The 17,132-nt window shown below is 42.4% G+C and overlaps 2 protein-coding genes and 1 long non-coding RNA gene across 8 annotated transcripts in view; 1 reads left to right on the plus strand and 2 right to left on the minus strand.

Moving 5' to 3' along the window:
- The window catches only part of ano1a (anoctamin 1, calcium activated chloride channel a), a 113,682-nt gene extending 109,741 nt beyond the window's left edge, over nucleotides 1-3,941 (minus strand). For 3 of the 6 annotated variants that reach the window (XM_086026911.1, XM_086026909.1, XM_086026906.1), the window contains exon 1: nucleotides 3,748-3,941. In XM_086026911.1, coding sequence (XP_085883037.1) covers nucleotides 3,748-3,822 — 75 coding nt within the window. In that variant the 5' untranslated portion in view covers nucleotides 3,823-3,941. Of the gene's footprint in view, nucleotides 1-2,572; nucleotides 2,760-3,747 lie in introns of those variants that run through there. The other 3 variants (XM_086026910.1, XM_086026908.1, XM_086026912.1) reach the window with 3 other exon arrangements.
- A 1,473-nt stretch (nucleotides 3,942-5,414) lies between these two features.
- Nucleotides 5,415-10,805, plus strand: LOC147150622 (uncharacterized). Its single transcript, XR_015086215.1, has 3 exons — nucleotides 5,415-5,517; nucleotides 7,646-7,759; nucleotides 8,280-10,805. It is a non-coding gene; the product is annotated as an uncharacterized LOC147150622 (long non-coding RNA).
- A 117-nt stretch (nucleotides 10,806-10,922) lies between these two features.
- On the minus strand, nucleotides 10,923-11,548 carry LOC147150623 (zinc finger BED domain-containing protein 4-like). The gene is made up of 2 exons (XM_086025595.1): nucleotides 11,121-11,548; nucleotides 10,923-10,950 (listed from the first exon to the last, which is right to left on the minus strand). The coding sequence occupies exons 1-2, from the start codon at nucleotides 11,546-11,548 to the stop codon at nucleotides 10,923-10,925; spliced, it is 456 nt and encodes a 151-aa protein (XP_085881721.1).
- Between the last annotated feature and the right edge of the window lie 5,584 nt (nucleotides 11,549-17,132).

Consider the following 17,132-nt stretch of genomic DNA (forward strand, 5'->3'; position numbering starts at 1 on the left):
GTGATTATGCACATTAGGAATGGATGGCCGAATAGATTGGCGGTGTCTTCGCCCCTGCGGGGATTCCACACAGTCAGGGCACATCTGCCAGAACTTGATGGTCTGGTGTTGTACCAAGATCGCCTTGTGATCCCCACAGGACTCAGATCAGATATTCTATACCAACTACATGAGGGACATCAGGGGCTGACTAAGTGTAGGGAGCGAGTAAGAGCGACAGTTTGGTGGCCAGGTATAGGAGCTCAAATCACTAATAGTGACATCCTGTAGCTTCTGCATTGAGCACAAACCAACTCAGAAAAGGGAGCCACTTGTGACAACACCCCTGCATGCAGGTCCTTGGCAAAGGATTGCAGCTGACCTGTGTGAGCTGGATGGGAAAAGCCTTCTCGTTGTAGTGGGGCGTTCAACTAGAACTGGTTAGTGATAATGCAACACAGTTTACATCAGCTGAGTTCCAAGATTTTAAGCGGAAGTATGGGTTTTCCCATATCACATCCAGTCCCCATTACCCACAAGCCAATGGTGCTGCCGAGGGAGCAGTTCAAACGGCCAAACATATACTAAAACAGCCGGACCCCTGTCTAACCTTGATGTGGTATCGTGCTACACCAATTGCCACGACTATTGCCAGCCCAGCCCAACTGATGATGGGACGACAAATCCGTACCACCGTTCCCGTGCTGCAAGAGACAATGTTGCCATGCCCAGTTGACCGGTCCATGGTCAGCGCTAAGGAGGCCACTGCGAAGGAGCGATATTGCTTCTTTTACAACCGGTGATACACAGCTCGCCCACTGTATGCGTGTATGTGATGTCGCGTCGTCACAGGCGCCATCTACAGGCCGTCCTACTAACACAGAGCAACTGCGATAGCCGGGAGCCGAACCTGTCTCGCCGCGTCAACTCTCCAGTTCTCCAAACATGACATTGGGTAGTCTAATGGAGTCACCAATGACCCGACCATCGCCAGTTCCTGAGCAAGGGTCTACTACTCAGCCTACAACTCCACTGAGACCCGTGAAGGACAGCAAGAGGTCGGAAAGTGAGACTTCCTCTCAGGTATCAGGACTGAAGTTCAGTTGGCCATTATGTTTACGTTCATGTGTTCAGAGACAGTTTATTACTTATGTTGTTACTTGTTACCTTGTGAAGAAGGGAGGGAAAAAAAACATCTAAGAAGGAAAGGGCAGAATAATCCCTTATTCAGTCGGAGGGCAGTCTACCCCAAGAATGTCTGATGTTTTTCCTTAAGTGTGTAATAGTAAACAAATATGAGGTTGTTGAAGACTGTTAAAAAAAAGGGAACATGTTGTGATTTGTTTAATGTTTATTCTAGGCTAACATTCTCTCAGACATCATTGTGATGTAGCAGGAAGTATGTGACGAGTTAGAGAAAAAGCGCAAACTTGTTATGTGTTGTCGCTGCACTGAAGCTGAATAAAGATCGTGGTGGAAACCAACAACATGGCACACCCTTCTCGTGACAATGCCTAAATCCCTGGCAGTGCCCCTGGTAAACTGAATTGACCTAACTGGTAATCTGGTCAAGTTTTTTGCTTTATATTATGTTTTTGTCTGCCTTTATTTGACATTTTTTTAATGAGAAGATGTAACAACTGAAATGTTTTTAGCGTCCACAACCAAAGCCTGGGGCAATCTACAAAATGAGTAAATGGCAGTGGAGGAACTGTAGCAGGTCTGAGGAGCTCATTATGATATCTTTATGTATTCAAATTGCCATCATAACAGTCACATGTGATTGTTGCCCGCTGAATTTACGTAGTATTTGTGTGTAAACCGCTTCTCTGCCATTGAATTTTGTCAGTTAAATACAAAGAAATTAAGCTAATATTGGATTAGTTTCATGTGTTTGACAAACAAATACAATCGAACCAGTTGCCATACAAATATTGAAGGTAACGTTTCAATGTCACTATTGTCACTAATGTCACTAATTATTAAAACTATCAGTAGCCCAATACTTCATGATTTTTTTAAATTGGTCGGGTTTCATTAAATAACATAAAATATTGAAATAAAGAGGACAATGCATATTTTGCAGTTTGTGATTCTGTGATCTGCTACAAATGCCTGTTTTGTTGTTATTAATCTGTATACCTGATTTGGACTGTCTCAATTTTTTTTTTCATACGTCCACAACCCTTGCATTTCAGTCTTGTTTCAGCGGTCAAGCGTTTTCCAATTGACTCCTGAGTTGACTCCGCGTTGAACACGGCGCAGAAAAATCGATCACCGAAAGTGTTGGTACTGGATTTAAAACTGTTGCTGTAAATGTCGGATAAATTAAACCTTGACTGCCTCTCTCAAATGAATGAAATTTCAATCTTTGCCAGGACATGTGGACTTTGTCAAATACAATACTGTGACCAAATAAGCGTATGTATGGCATTAAGTATGCGGGGCACCGATTGATAGAAGGTAGTGTACAATTAGTAGCCTATATGTTGATGAGGAGCTCAAGATAGAGGGAACTACATAATTTCTCACACGTACACACACGCACATGTAAACGCGCACGCACGGGCAAGCAGTAAAAATGCGCTCTTACCATCATCCTCTATTGTGTCCTGGCGAATTAAACTCCCACCCGCTTGGGACTCCATTGCGTATATAACAGCGTCGATCGGCTTTACTGCAAAGACCCCAACCAGATCTATTCCTCAACTGTAGTGTGTAATCTGTATGTGTGGTTTTTAACCGCCTGCGTGGTTACTTAGACACGCATGACCGGGTGCTTCCACTCACTGTTTTGGATGGCAAAAACGAGGCTGCCAAAAGACTCACGTAAAATAATAATAATTATAATAAAATAAAATAAAATAAAAGGTGTAGCCATTTAAATTTCAGAAAAAGAGTTCCCATAAAGATAGAATTTGCCCTATCTACAAAATGTATTAACAAACTAACCCTGACGTGGTGCTTCGTCTTAAAAAGATTATGATGATAATAATAATGATAATTATAATCATTATAATAAATAAATAAATACAATGAGATCAGGGAATATGGTTTTCATAAATGATTATTTTAAGTTACAAACATTTCACACGAAAGCTTTGGCTCTTGTACATATACCTAAAAATACCTTTAAAATGAAATATTTTGGCACTGGGAACATTAATCAAGTTTCTTACATTATGGACAATATTGTTTGGTATTTGACGGAATGTTGCAGTGCTGAAGCGTCAACAGTCGAGCCTGTACCGCCCACTTGCAAAAGGGAATAGAGGAGCGAAAAAAAAATAAAACAACCACCATCACGGACCAGCAAGTGCGGAGGTGTTTCAAACATCAAGATGTAAAAGCTCTCAGGTCGACTATACATCCAGAAAAAGCATTTTAACGATTCGTGAGAATTAATACCTGCACGTGAGTGGTCAATGTGAAGGGATTCCAACCTAGCAATGGGCAATTCATTGTTAAAGAGAATCAACTTCAACATCCAAATAGTTACTAACTAAAGTAACGTTTCTTTGTCTTAACAATATGTACACATAGTATTATTAGGACGAAGAAATAAATGCGATGGTACAGAAAGGCATGTGCTAGCTGTGTGACCTCTCCCTTCTGTTGCATCTGCATTCTGTTTTAATGTTCACTGCGGAGACATTCGGGTCTCTAATTAGGTGAGAAACGTGTTTCCAAATCGGATTACTATTTTCATTTTATTTTTTGTATGACATTATGAAATTTTGACAGAACATACAGGAAATTAGTAATTACCTTACGATTCATGGATCCCAGGCTGTGGTATTTAAGTGTGATGAAAACAGAAATGTAGGTTCCACAGTAAACCATGAACAGTATACGGAGGTTTTACCTTTTCAAAAGAGATTCAGTTTGTATGGAAAATTTCACCGGATATTTGCAGTTATTACCTGTAACTCTTTCCTCACACTTGAAACAGACAGGGTGGAGGAGGAAGTGTTTCTCAACTCCCCAGGTAAAGTTCTCCTCCCACACATGCACAGCACATTGTCTCCGAGTAGCCGATTGGCCAGAGGCAGAGGATAATCACACAAAAATTCATCTACACTAAAACCCATTAGAAAATGCACAGGTACCTATATAATAAGATGTGTACACGTGTAAAGGTTGTTGGTTGTTTGGCAAAAGATACAATTTTTGTAATTTTATACTGTAGCTACATGATTTCAATCTTGCAAAAACCTAGCGCTCCCTGAGATAGACATTCCTAGACAGACATGTTTGAACTTGCTGCATGTGTTGTCATTTTGCAAGATGCACCCCACTGACCTCACTGAAAGTCAGAAGAAAATGTATGTATGTATGTATATTAAGTTCTCATCCAATGACAGTATGAATGTGCGTGTGACTGAATGTTTTTAAGTCTCTATGTGTGCCCTAAAAATGACTGGTGAGCAGTCCAGGATGTCTGTCTTTTGCTTGAGGTCAACTGAGGTATGCTCCAGTTCACCTGTGAAAATGGATGGATAGAATAATAATCATTTATCAATATGTGCAGAGGAGGAGGTTGACTGTGTATTTCATGATTGCCAAAGCATCCTAGAATGAAAATTCACTTCATAGTATTTATTTTCATAACAATGTTATTATGCAAATAATGACAGTATCATGTTTAGTAAAGAGTAAGTGAATCCAGGCAAAGTGAACAAACCTGAATGACGCCATCAGCCCAGCCTTCATCAACAGTGACTCAGAGCACAGCACCAATGTTTGGTGTGTGTGTCTTCTCATGCAAAGGCAAAGAAAGGGAGTACTGTTTGCAAAATATTTCACTCTTGGGTGTCACTGTGGATTTGGTGGATTCAAGGTTTCCCATTGCTGAAAGTAACACTTGGTCTTAGTATGAAGGGAATGAGTTCTGCATTTGCATGAGTTGAACTGATCCTGTCCATTGTTCCTCTGAATGAGGGCAAGCCCTCGGTGTCGTTTTACCAACCACACCCAAAACCTCAACAAAATTCACGAGTCAATTAGAAAAGAGAGTTTTCAGTGAAATTATTTTTCTGATAGTTTTTAGCAATATGTCCATATTGTAGGAGCAAAGCAAATTTATTGTTATTCTTGTTTTAAATCAATATTGATTTCGCTCTTATACCACAATGAAAAGGGAAACAAGAAACATAACAGTAGCTTAAAAACCAGGGCTTGATTGATGTGTGGGGGGGCTTAGAAAAAAAAACTATTTTCATGACTTCACTAACTTGAGAGGTTATCTCATTTAAAAAAAAAGAATAAAACAATAATACATAATAATGGTGCGAGAAAGAGATGTGTATTCAATACAATGAATTTGACCATTACAGATTTGGACCGTACCATCCGCCATACGTGTCATCCTCCAAACTGCTTATCCTGTACAGGGTCGTGGGGAGATGCTGGAGCCTATCCTAGCTGACAATGGGCGAAAGGCAGACTACACCCCAAATTGGTCGCCAGTCTTAAGGCACACACACAGACACCATCACTGAGCGGGAACCGATCCCACGCTGCCTGCACACAACTCAGGTGTGTGTACCACTACACCATTAGTGACCCTACCGTACCATCCAACCGCAGTAATTCATTACGTCTTTGTATCCCCTTGTGTGTGCACTGCTCAGTGTGACAGAAATGCCCAAATTATACGGCTGAATCCCCTCGCTGTTTTTCCCTGTTCCTATTGGGGAATTATTGTTGCACACTATTTTGAAACCTCCGCACGTAAGAGCTGCAGCTGTAGCTTGATTGAATATTAAGAATTGTGCTTGTCTAAGAAAGATCTGAACTTCATATTATTCAGATTGTCATTTTACTTGAATATACGATGTGTTGGGACAGTGAGAGAAATATTCAGGCCCACCCTGATTTTTCAAGGCCCACCCATTAGCCACATTCTGGCTCCGCCCCTGGTTGGACCTGGCTCAGTTTTGCAATCGCCCTCTTCTTCTTTACCCCCTTGGGAGGCAAGGAATTTTTGGGGGGAAAATGTGCCCTTTTTTTTTAATTACAAGGCGATCCATTACTGAGATGGACTGCAAGCTAACGAACTCTAAGCTAAGGCGCGTTCGGAAATTCACTCTGACGTGCACTACTCTGAGACTGAGTGTGTTCAGAGGTAGCGTGCGCTCCGCTCTCATATTATAGTCACAAAAAATGACGGCGGACGATAAAGTAAGATATGTTTGGATGGAGGTAGAAATTGAAATAGTTCTCGAATTAATAAAATAAGCAAACATATAGTCCTTATCCTACTGAGTGGCGAACATTTGCGACTGTTTGACGAAGGGAGCAAAACACGCGTTCACGTCACTGTTCATCAGGGTTTCTTCAAGGTCACAAATGTTTGCAAAACATTTGCCAGACGGTCGCCAACAGTTTTTTGAATGACAACAAATTTTGAATGTTCGAACGTCTGACGAACATCTGGGGACCGTTTGGCGAACATTTGCAACCTTGAACCCTGCCGATAACGCAAATTTGCAAATGTTTGCCGCTCAGTGGGATATGGGCTTTAATGCGGGAACCCGCCTTCATTCCCATACAGACAGAGAATGATGCGGTGGTTTCCTGATCTGCTTAACATAAAAAAACTTCTTTGCCGTTTCCTTTTAAGGACAGCTCGGTATGCTGTGAATGCTGACACAATTGTGAGCAGAGTTCTTCCAAACCACAAGCATCACAGCATGATCACTTTTGTTGACAGTGAGCCAAGTTTCTTGTGGCAAAGAGACAGTCTCATATGACGTCATCTCATGGCGTAGTCTCCTCTCCTAAATATTCGCAACATAATAACAAATGGAAACGGGCCTAAGTCACATAACCATTGTGTGCATTTTCACAGAATTCACTTAAAATTTGCTGTCTAAAAATACTACTGCTAGCTAGTAATTCCAAAAAACATAGACTTGGACAGATAGGCTTGGACATAGTGTTTCTCAATCTTTATTGAGTCAAGGCACATATTTCATAAGGGAAAAAATTCCACGGGACACCATTTAGCCAAGCAATTCACAAAAAGTGGCTATACGGGGTCATTATGTACCTTCTGTCATCTAATGGAAGAACATCTTATTGTTTTGCCTGTTGCTATTACGTGGTTGGCATAAATACATTGACAAAACAGTTATTTTAATTAGAAAATATCTATTTTTGTCAAAATAATTGACATTGGATAATTTCTCGCGCGGCACACCTGGTGATCTCTCACGAAACACGAATGTGCCACGGCACACTGGTTGAGAATCACTGGACTAGAGCAACCACAAATATACTATAGCTTACTTGTGACTGTCCACGTTCCGCCGGGGATGGTCAAGTTAAAATGCACTTGACTTTTACTTTAATTAGTGGTGTCAGGAGGACGCAACCATTTCTTCATGAAAGGAGGGGGGGTCGGAGTGGGACTAAATTATAAGCACAGTTTTTATACACATTATGGAGACAATATAGGGAACATTTATAATACAATTTTGAATTTAGTAATGTTAGAGTCATTGCCAACAGCCACGGTTGGCAACTGGGCATTTGTATAGGTGGCAGCTACCACCCGTTGCCACCTTGAAAAACCACCAATGCCGACCGGTATCATACTTACTATTTTTGAGAAAAATTTAGAAAACTTGATAATTCTTTAAAAGTATCAGTCTTGTTTCAGGATGTGACAGAACGTACTGACCAGTTGTGGACCCAGCCGACACAATCCATCAAGCCGAAGATGTCACCACCTGCTCCAAATACTCAGCCTGCCGACCACCCCCACACTCTTCGTGTAAGCTCTTGTCTTTTCTTCCACGTCTCTCTCATCTTTGCCATCTACTTGTCCTAGTTTTTGCATGTTCCCCTTCCAGTTTAACACCCGATGTTTTGTTTTTAGCAGAGGTGGGTAATCCAGGGCCAGAAAGTAAAAACCCTGCCACAGTTTGGCTTTAGCTACAGGTGCTTCTGATCAACTGAGCTCATTTATCTGCCAGTTGAGTAGAAGCACCTGTGGCTAAAGCCAAACTTTGTGACAGGGATTTACTATCTGGACCTGGATTACCCACTTCTGGTTTTTAGACTCAGATTTTTCTGACTGTGAGGACAGCCATAATTTGGTTAATCTTTCTGATTCTCATTCAGATTATTGAAATTGATTTTGGTTTTCCTGGTCCCTTCCCCAGTCATTATTCAAGCCCTTGTCAGTTTTTGTCACATTTTTCTGATGATGATCCCTTAGTTTCTGATTCAGATTTTGACACTGATTGTGGTTTTCCCGGTTCCTCATTCCAATTCTGCTACGATGGGGCAAGGCCTTCGGCTGCTCTCTGACTCTACTCCGGTGGTGCAAGATCTTCATCTGCCCTTGGATTCTGCTATGGCAGCGCAAGCTTTGTGGCCTCCTTCCGATTCTGCTATGGCGGGACAAGGCGTGAGGCTTACCTTCACTCCCTGTGTAGCCCTCTGGACGGCCATCGGACTAGCCCCGCCAAGAACCTCTCGTCTGGCCTTCTCCGATCTGTTGTTGATTTTGTTTTTGATTTTTGTTTTTGAATTTAGTTTGATGTTTTCCTCGTGATTCTTTTATGTGTCTGTCTCATTAGGTTATTGTGTCCACCTGTGCTCTGCTACCAGATCCCTTGAGTTACTCCATGAGCTCCCTCTAACACTTTGTGTCTTGTCCAGGTGTTCCTCGTCTCATCAGTTTGTATCTGGTTTATTGTTTCCTTTCGGTCTTTGTTGGTTCATTGTCTTTGTCGCGTCTGACTGCTGTTTGTTTGCTGTCTTGATACAAGTACAGCAGGTTTCCTAGTGTTTGTTTAGTTCCTTTGATTCTTGTTGTTTTATACTTCAGTTTATTTGGTGTTTTGGATTTTTTACCTTGTTTGTCTTTTGTTATTTTAGATTCTGGGCACCAGGTGGTGCCCCTTGCCCCCTGCCTTCTTTAAAGTCGCACGCATGCAAGCGGTCCAGTGAGCACACAAAGTTAAGGCTACAGACTTTACCAAAATTTTAATTCATTTCAGTCTTCTACAACTTACAACTACTTGTAACATTGCTATGAGACTATTAGTCACGAACACACAGTAAGCTGCCTTGCCTTGAGGCTAATGCTAACCGCTCCCCAATTGTCACAATGCAGATGTAATTTGCTACGTCAACACATGGCTGCAGAGAGAAGTTCAACGACTAGAAATAAAGTTACTGATAATATTGATAGGGAAATAGAAATAAAAGTAAGAAATGAGTGGGTGCCAGTGTGTGCAAGCCACGACATTAAAATCTCAACTCAAGACTTTAAAACAACCACCCCTGCATACGAAGTGCTGTACATGGTGCAAAAATTGATGGCAAAGTACTGCAAGTAAAAGTCCAGTCTCTAAACTATAAATTTCACTTTTTCTGCTGCCACAGAAAGCTAGTATGGTGGAGACGGCAGCTGCATATGGGACACACAAGAATGATGGACCCACACCCACAAAAAGCAATGGAGAGAAGACACGTTGATGAGACGTTCATTTCTCTGGCTAGCAGCTGCATTGAGGATGCATTTTTTTGTTTTTGATGTCTCATACTGTTCATATGTCAACTTATTGTCTGCTGAGGCATGGCATCCCACTCTTCTTGAAGGGCAGCCCTCGGGTCATTGAGGTTCTGAGGTGCAGAGTTTCGTGCCTCAACAACTGATCCCACAGGTTTTCAATGAGATTCAGGTCTGAAGAAAGTGCAGGCCATTCCATTTGAGGTACACCAGTCTCCAACAGCTGTTCCCTGGTGATGCAACCTCGATGAGCTGGAGCATTGCCGTCCATGAAGATGAATTTAGGCCTGTGTTGTTCATGTAGGGGCACAATCACTGGATTAATGATGTTATTCAGGTAGTATGGGCTTGTCACTATACCATTCAACTGTTGGGCAGTTATGTACCATCCGTACACACCTGCCCACACTGTAATCAAAAGCTTGTCAGTTCGGTGACAACAGTGGCACTCTCCTTGACGTCTCCAACATGGTTGGCAGCCATCATTTCTGCTCAACGAATCAACTTTCATCAGAGAACAGCACTGTGGCCTACTGGTCTCTCGTCCAGCGTCAATGCTCCTGGCCCATGCAAGGCATGTTTTCTGTTGTTTGTTAAAATGGCTCTGTAAGGCTCTAGCATGTTTGGGTTTTTTAAATTTTGTTTGCTCAGTATTTCTGCCTGTCTCGTCAATGACTGTATCCACCTGTGTGCATTCCACCCTCTACTGTTAGCCAATCAGCTCCCTCCTACCTTGTGTGGATCGTACAGGTGTTTCTCATTGTCTCGTCAGTATGCCTGTATTTAAGTTCCTAGTTTTCGTTCAGTCTTTGTTAGATCGTTGTCGCTGTCATGTTGTTTTGTTTAATAGTGTTTGTTTGTTACTTTGAGGGCGGCACGGTGGTCGAATGGTTAGCACGTCCGCCTCAGAGGTCGTGGGTTCGATCCCGGCTCAGGCCTCCCTGTGTGGAGTTTGCATGTTCTCCCCGTGCCTGCGTGGGTTTTCTCCGGGTACTCCGGTTTCCTCCCACATCCCAAAAACATGCATGGTAAGTTGATTGGACACTCTAAATTGCCCCTAGGTGTGATTGTGAGTGTGGATGTTTGTCTCTGTGTGCCCTGCGATTGGCTGGCAACCAATTCAGGGTGTCCCCCGCCCACTGCCCAAAGACAGCCGGGATAGGCTCCAGCGCACCCCGCGACCCTTGTGAGGATAAGCGGTATAGTTGATGGATGGATGTTACTTCGAGTTTTGGATTTTTCAGTACCTTGTTCATGCTAATGTCTTTTGTTAATAGTTTTGTTCAGTTAGCCCTGCTACTCCTGCCTCCCTGATTTTGGGTGTGTATATATATATATATATATATATATATATATATATATATATATATAAATGAGGCTTTCCATCCAACTGGTTCGCTCCTGGGCCGAAGCATCATGAGGCTTCATTTGTTCTATTGTGCCTTGATGTGGAAAATAAATGTCATGACAGACAGAGTGATTAAAATGATACTATGGATTTGATGGGGTCAAAAGGGCAGGGAGTTGTGATGTGAATTAATGTGCGTGTGTTACTTGAAAGAATGATTGCTTTATTTTAGACATTGACATATAAACAAGGAACAATACACACCTTTCATTTTTATTGAGGAAAACTAGCATTTCCAAAGTTTTTAGCTTTAAACGGTTTCTTTTTTTGGATAGGATTTCTCCTGCTTTTGAAAATAGTCTTTCGCTAGGGACGGATGAGGCCGGGATACAGAGAAAGGTTATTGCTAATTGGTAGAGGTTTGGGTAGACATGTTTGTGCAGCTCCCAGTAGTCCAGGGGGTTTGACATCCTGCTTATGTTGGGTTCCCCCAGGTAAGTGTGGACCTCCACAGTCGCATCTGCGGTCTCACTCTGGGTCCTCCTCTGCATGACTGTGTGGTCCAATCGCCGCCACTGTTTGTCACCTAAGACACAACAAACAGACGAACAGCCAAGAGGCACTTCTGGCTGCCCATCGCAGAGATGGGAGCAAAAGAATGCTTTATCCCACAATAATGCACTGCCGCTCATTTCCTATTGCTTAATTAACACCATTAGAATGTATCGAATATTACCTTGCTGTCCAGTAAAAATGTCCAAAACACAGCATAAACAACATAAAAAGGAAGACCCGCGACCGCCCTCCCTCCCAACAAACCCAAAGATATATATCCGCCAGTACTTCAGCACTCGCACCTACACACACACACCCCACATATACACACAAAGCACACAACCGTATAAGCTTTGTTAAAAAAGACATGACAAGGCACAGAGGAACCATATGGGAAAGGGTACCCAAGGGGGGCTCGTTCACGCTGAGGGGAATGACAGTCCACGGGCCACAGGGAGTGCCACCATCTCAGAGACCCCCGACCCGGATCAGCCGGGTGGACCCCACACAAAGTGTAGAGGCCCCCGGCCACCCGGACCCAAGGAGCCCCTGCGATGACGGCCCCTGTGGGAAGGGCAGCCACCCCCCCCCCCCCCCCCATCGGATGTATAAGATGGCCCAAGACCATTAAGACATTTATGAACTAATAAAAGTACCTTAAAATCGATCCTGAAACACACGGGTAGCCAATGCAGCGATTTTAAAACTGGTGTAATGTGCTCCCGCCCTCTGGTTCTCGTCAGCACCTAAGCTGCTGAATTCTGGAGTAGTTGTAAAGAAAAGATACTCTTATTGGGGAGGCCAGAGAGCAGAGCGTTACAATAATCTAACCGACAGGGAATAAAAGCATGCATCAGCACTTCCGTGTTAGCCTGAGAGAGAAACGGGTGGACTCTGGCGATGTCCTTAAGCTGATAGAAACCTATCTTGGTTACATTTTTAATATGAGGAATAAAACTGAGCTCAGAGTCAAAGATGACTCCCAGATTCTTCACACATTCTGAGGGTTTAAAATCTTGTAGTTTTGGTAAAAGTTTCTCTCTCTGACCTTCAGGGCCGATAACTAAAACCTCAGTTTTGTCCTGATTGAGCTGTAGGAAATTCTCTGCCATCCATGGCTTAATATCTAAAATGCAATTTAAAAGGGTATCAATGGGTCCCGTTTCATCAAGAGACACAGCAATATACAGCTGTGTGTCATCAGCATAGCTGTGGAAGCTGACGCCGTGTCTCCTGATGACACCCCCAAGGGGAAGCCTATAAAGATTAAAAAGTATTGGGCCTAAAATTGAACCTTGGGGAACCCCACATTTAATTTCATGGGTTCTCGAGGAACAAGTATCCATACTTCCAAAAAAAGATCGGTCTGTGAGATAGGAATAAAACCAATTAAAAACAGTACCAGAGATGCCCACTAGGTTTTTAAGTTTATTTAATAAAGTTTGGTGATCTACTGTATCAAAAGCAGCGCTTAGATCCAGTAGCACCAAGACTGTGAGTTTTCTCACGTCTGCAGTATACCTAATAACCTTAATTACAATCCTTAAAAGAGCAGTCTCAGTACTGTGGTTCATCCTAAAACCAGATTGATATTTCTCTAAAATATTATTTGTGTTTAAAAAGTGATTTAACTGGAGAAACACCAGTTTTTCTAAAATCTTACTTGAAAATGGTAAGTTGGATACAGGTCTGTAATTATTAAAAACGCTGGGGTCAGACTTCCCCTTCTTCAGAAGGGGCTTCACCGCCACCATTTTAAAAGCCGCGGGGAAGACACCCGTCTGGAGAGAGTAATTGACTATGTTTAAAATTTGTTCCTCAAAGAATCCATAAAATGTCTTAAAAAGAAATGTGGGAATCGGATCCAAAAGGCAGGTTGTTGGATTTACCTGGGAGATTTACCTTGCATCAACCAGGGCAAAACTTTCCAGTGTTTCCTCAGGTAAATGTGATTGTCCAGGTTTACTGAAACTTATGGTTTGACGGGCTAAAAAATTGGATCTTATGTTCTTGATTTTACTTCTGAAGTGGTCTGCAAAGTCCTCACAGAGAGTGTCTGTTGGTCTCTGTGGGGACTTGTTAAGATCAGAGCTAGTTAAAAGTTCAAAGGTGGAGAAGAGGAATCTGGGTTTGTTTCTATTAACTGTAATGAGGTTTGAGAAATAGGAAATTCTTGCCTGTTTTACTGTTTTATTGGAGCATTTTAGTTGTTCACATAATATTTCGTGGTGTACTGTAAGTCTACTCCTTCTCCACCTCCTTTCTGCACTCCTGCATTTTCTTTTTGAAATTGCGATTGAATTGTTTCTCCACGGGGGTACAGTCTTTGCTTTTGTCATTTTTATTAAAAGTAGAGCTACTGAGTCCAGGGCTGATTTCAGGTTCTGATTAAAATTGTCAACAATAAGATCACAGGGTGCAGGTAAAATGTTGGCAGGAGTGCACTTTAAAATGTCGATAAAATTTGCAGCCACCTCAGAAGATAGGTAGCGTTTCCTCACTGTTCTCACTGAGGCTGCCGGATGGTTAAAAACGGCGATGTTAAAATACACACAGTAATGGTCTGACACAGCCAGGTCAACAACAGAGGACACACCCGCGGTCAGGCCATAGGTAATGACCAAATCTAGGGTGTGTCCTCTGTTGTGAGTCGGCTATGAGACATGCTGTTTAAAATCCATGCTGTTTAAAAGGTTTAAAAATTCTCTGGACAGCGGGTCCGAGATATCATCGACGCGTACATTAAAATCTCCAGTTATTAAAATTCTGTTATAAGTAGAATATAAAATGGATAAGAAGTCTGAAAACTATTTAATAAAAAAAGGGGAGTGATAGGGAGGTTTATACACGGTAACGCAGAGTATAGGGGGACTGCTAAAAAAAAAGCATGATGTTCAAATGATAAATAGCTGTTAAAAATGATCTCCTTTGAGAAAAGAGTATTATTAAAAATTAATACACTGAAGACGGATCTCAGACAGCTCAGTGTTTTCTGCCAGAGCCTTCTTCACGATCAGATTTAATGTGTGCGCCACACAGATTGTGTGATGCAGATAAAGGTCTCTGGCACATGCAGCCTGTTGGCTGCACCACCTGTCACAAGGCAAATTACTTTGGTGGATATGCCCCATTGTGCCATGAGTGCCGGTTTAACGGTAGCCATCCTTCTCAGCTGTATGGCGGTCAGGGAAATGGAGTACACCTAACACAGCTGAGTGCAGAGAGGTGTGCTCATCAATGAAATGACAAGTGACTGCCAGATATGCATCTGTGTTGATGCTGGTCGACATATCTGCTGTTATGCTCACTGCAGAGGACTTTGTTACAAGCTCTTGGGCCTTCTCCTTTGCCTGCACAGAGCATAACACTCACTCACCCGTCATACGAGCCAATCACATTCGTGTGCACTTCAGGGAACACTCGGAAAACATAAACTCTAAGAATATTACAAGGGCCACATATAAATGTCTACATTACACACACATACACACATACACGCACGCACACTTTGTTTGCACACGTGGAATATTTCTGTCTGTTCTGAGGCTCTTTTGCGTTTTAGTTTTTGTAGTGAATATAAATAGTCTACTACAGAAAAAATATTAATGATTTTAATTTTAAAAAAATATTTTCATCTCATGAGGATTTATTGTTAAAATAAAAAAAATCATTACATATGAATAGTATGTTGAATGTATATATCCGTCTTGTGTCTTTTATCTTTCCATTCCAACAACAATTTACAGAAAAATATGGCATATTTTGGAGGTATTAAGTATTAGTCGACCACCGTGCCGCAATGTGAAAAGTTGAATGTGTCAATGTAAATGAATGGTGAATAGTTGATTTATTGTGGGTTTTAAAAGGGTGAAATAGTTGAATGTGTGGGAAATAAGAATTTGGGGGTTTTTGAAAACCTTAATGTGAGTTGAATGAGCTGAATGTTATGAATTTCAAATTGGAATGATGAAAAAGTGAAATGTTAAATATGCAATTGGGAATGAATGGTCACGGTGGTCGACTGGTTAGCACGTCCGCCTCACAGTTCAGAGATCGTGGGTTCGATCCCGGCCCCGGCCTCCCTGTGTGGAGTTTGCATGTTCTCCCCGTGCCTGCGTGGGTTTTCTCCGGGTACTCCGGTTTCCTCCCACATTCCAAAAACCTGCATGGTAAGTTAATTGGCAACTCTAAATTGCCCCTAGTTGTGATTGTGAGTGCGGATGTTTTTCTCTGTGTGCCCTGCGATTGGCTGGCAACCAATTCAGGGTGTTCCCCGCCTACTGCCCGAAGACTGCTGGGATAGGCTCCAGCACGCCCTGCGACCCTTGTGAGGAGAAGCGGTATCGATAATGGATGGATGGATGGAATGAATGGTGAATTTTTTTGTGACTTTTATAAGTGTGAATGTGTTGAATGTGTGGGAAATAGGAATTTGGGGTTTTTGAATACCTGAATGTGAGTTGAATGAGCTGAACGTTATGAATTTCAAATTGGAATGATGAAAAAGTGAAATGTTGAATCTGCAATTGGGAATGAATGGTGATTTTTTTGTGGCTTTTTAAAGGGTGAATAAGTTGAATTTTTGGGAAGTAGGAATTGTGGGTGTGTTGAAAAGCTTTACCAATGTGAGTTGAATATGTTGAATCTTGTGAATTTCAAATTGGAATGGTGTAAATGTGAGATGTTGAATGTGCCAATGGAAGTGAATGGATTTTGTAGTGGCAACTCTTACTGTTTTCTTGCCACTGTAGGAGTGGGTGGATAACAATCAGTGTGACGCGACAGATATCTTCCTTCTCTGGCTCTTCGAATCTCGTTTACTGAAAAAAGGAAAATAAACACAAACACAAACCAAATCTAAACGGCTAATTTGTATTTTTCTTCTCAATTTATTCTGATCTATTTCTGCTTCGACAAATAATGTGGCGGTCGCTTGGTCTCAGGCGTTGCCTTTTTTTTTTCCCCCCATCAGACGTATTTGGCGTATGACTGCGTGCAATGAACTGTGAAGCCCGTACCACCGAGACGGTATGGGACGAATACAAAAAACATATATATATATATATATATATATATATATATATATATATATATATATATATATATATATATATATATATATATATATATATATATATATATATATATATATATATATATATATCTATAAAATGACCCCCTATGAAGAATACAATGAATGGATCACGTTTCCCCTTGCACGGACGCGGGTCACCGGGGACCTGCACCCATGGGGCCCGGCCGGGCTCAGCCCGAAAAGGACACGTATGGTCCCCCTTCCCATGGGCTCACCACTGGTGGGAGGGGCCAAAGGAGTCGGGTGCTGTGTGAGCTGGGCGGCGGCAGAAGACAGGGACCTTGGCGGTCCGATCCCCGGCAACAAAAACTAGCTCTTGGGACATGGAATGTCACCTCTCTGGCAGGGAAGGAGCCCGAGCTGGTGTGCGAGGCTGAGCGGTTCCGACTAGATCTAGTCGGGCTCACCTCCACACACAGCTTGGGCTCTGGTACCAGTCATCTCGAGAGGGGTTGGACACTATTCCACTCTGGAGTTGCCCAGGGTGAGAGGCGCCGAGCAGGTGTGGGCATACTTATTGCCGCCTGGCTTGGCGCCTGTACATTGGGGTTCACCCCGGTGGATGAGAGGGTAGCCTCCCTCCGCCTGAGGGTGGGGGGATTGGTCCTGACTGTTGTTTGTGCTTA

This window comes from Filicampus tigris, chromosome 3 (assembly GCF_054856515.1).
Source record: "Filicampus tigris isolate MCC_2025a chromosome 3, RoL_Ftig_1.0, whole genome shotgun sequence".
Taxonomy (NCBI): Eukaryota; Metazoa; Chordata; class Actinopteri; order Syngnathiformes; family Syngnathidae; genus Filicampus; species Filicampus tigris.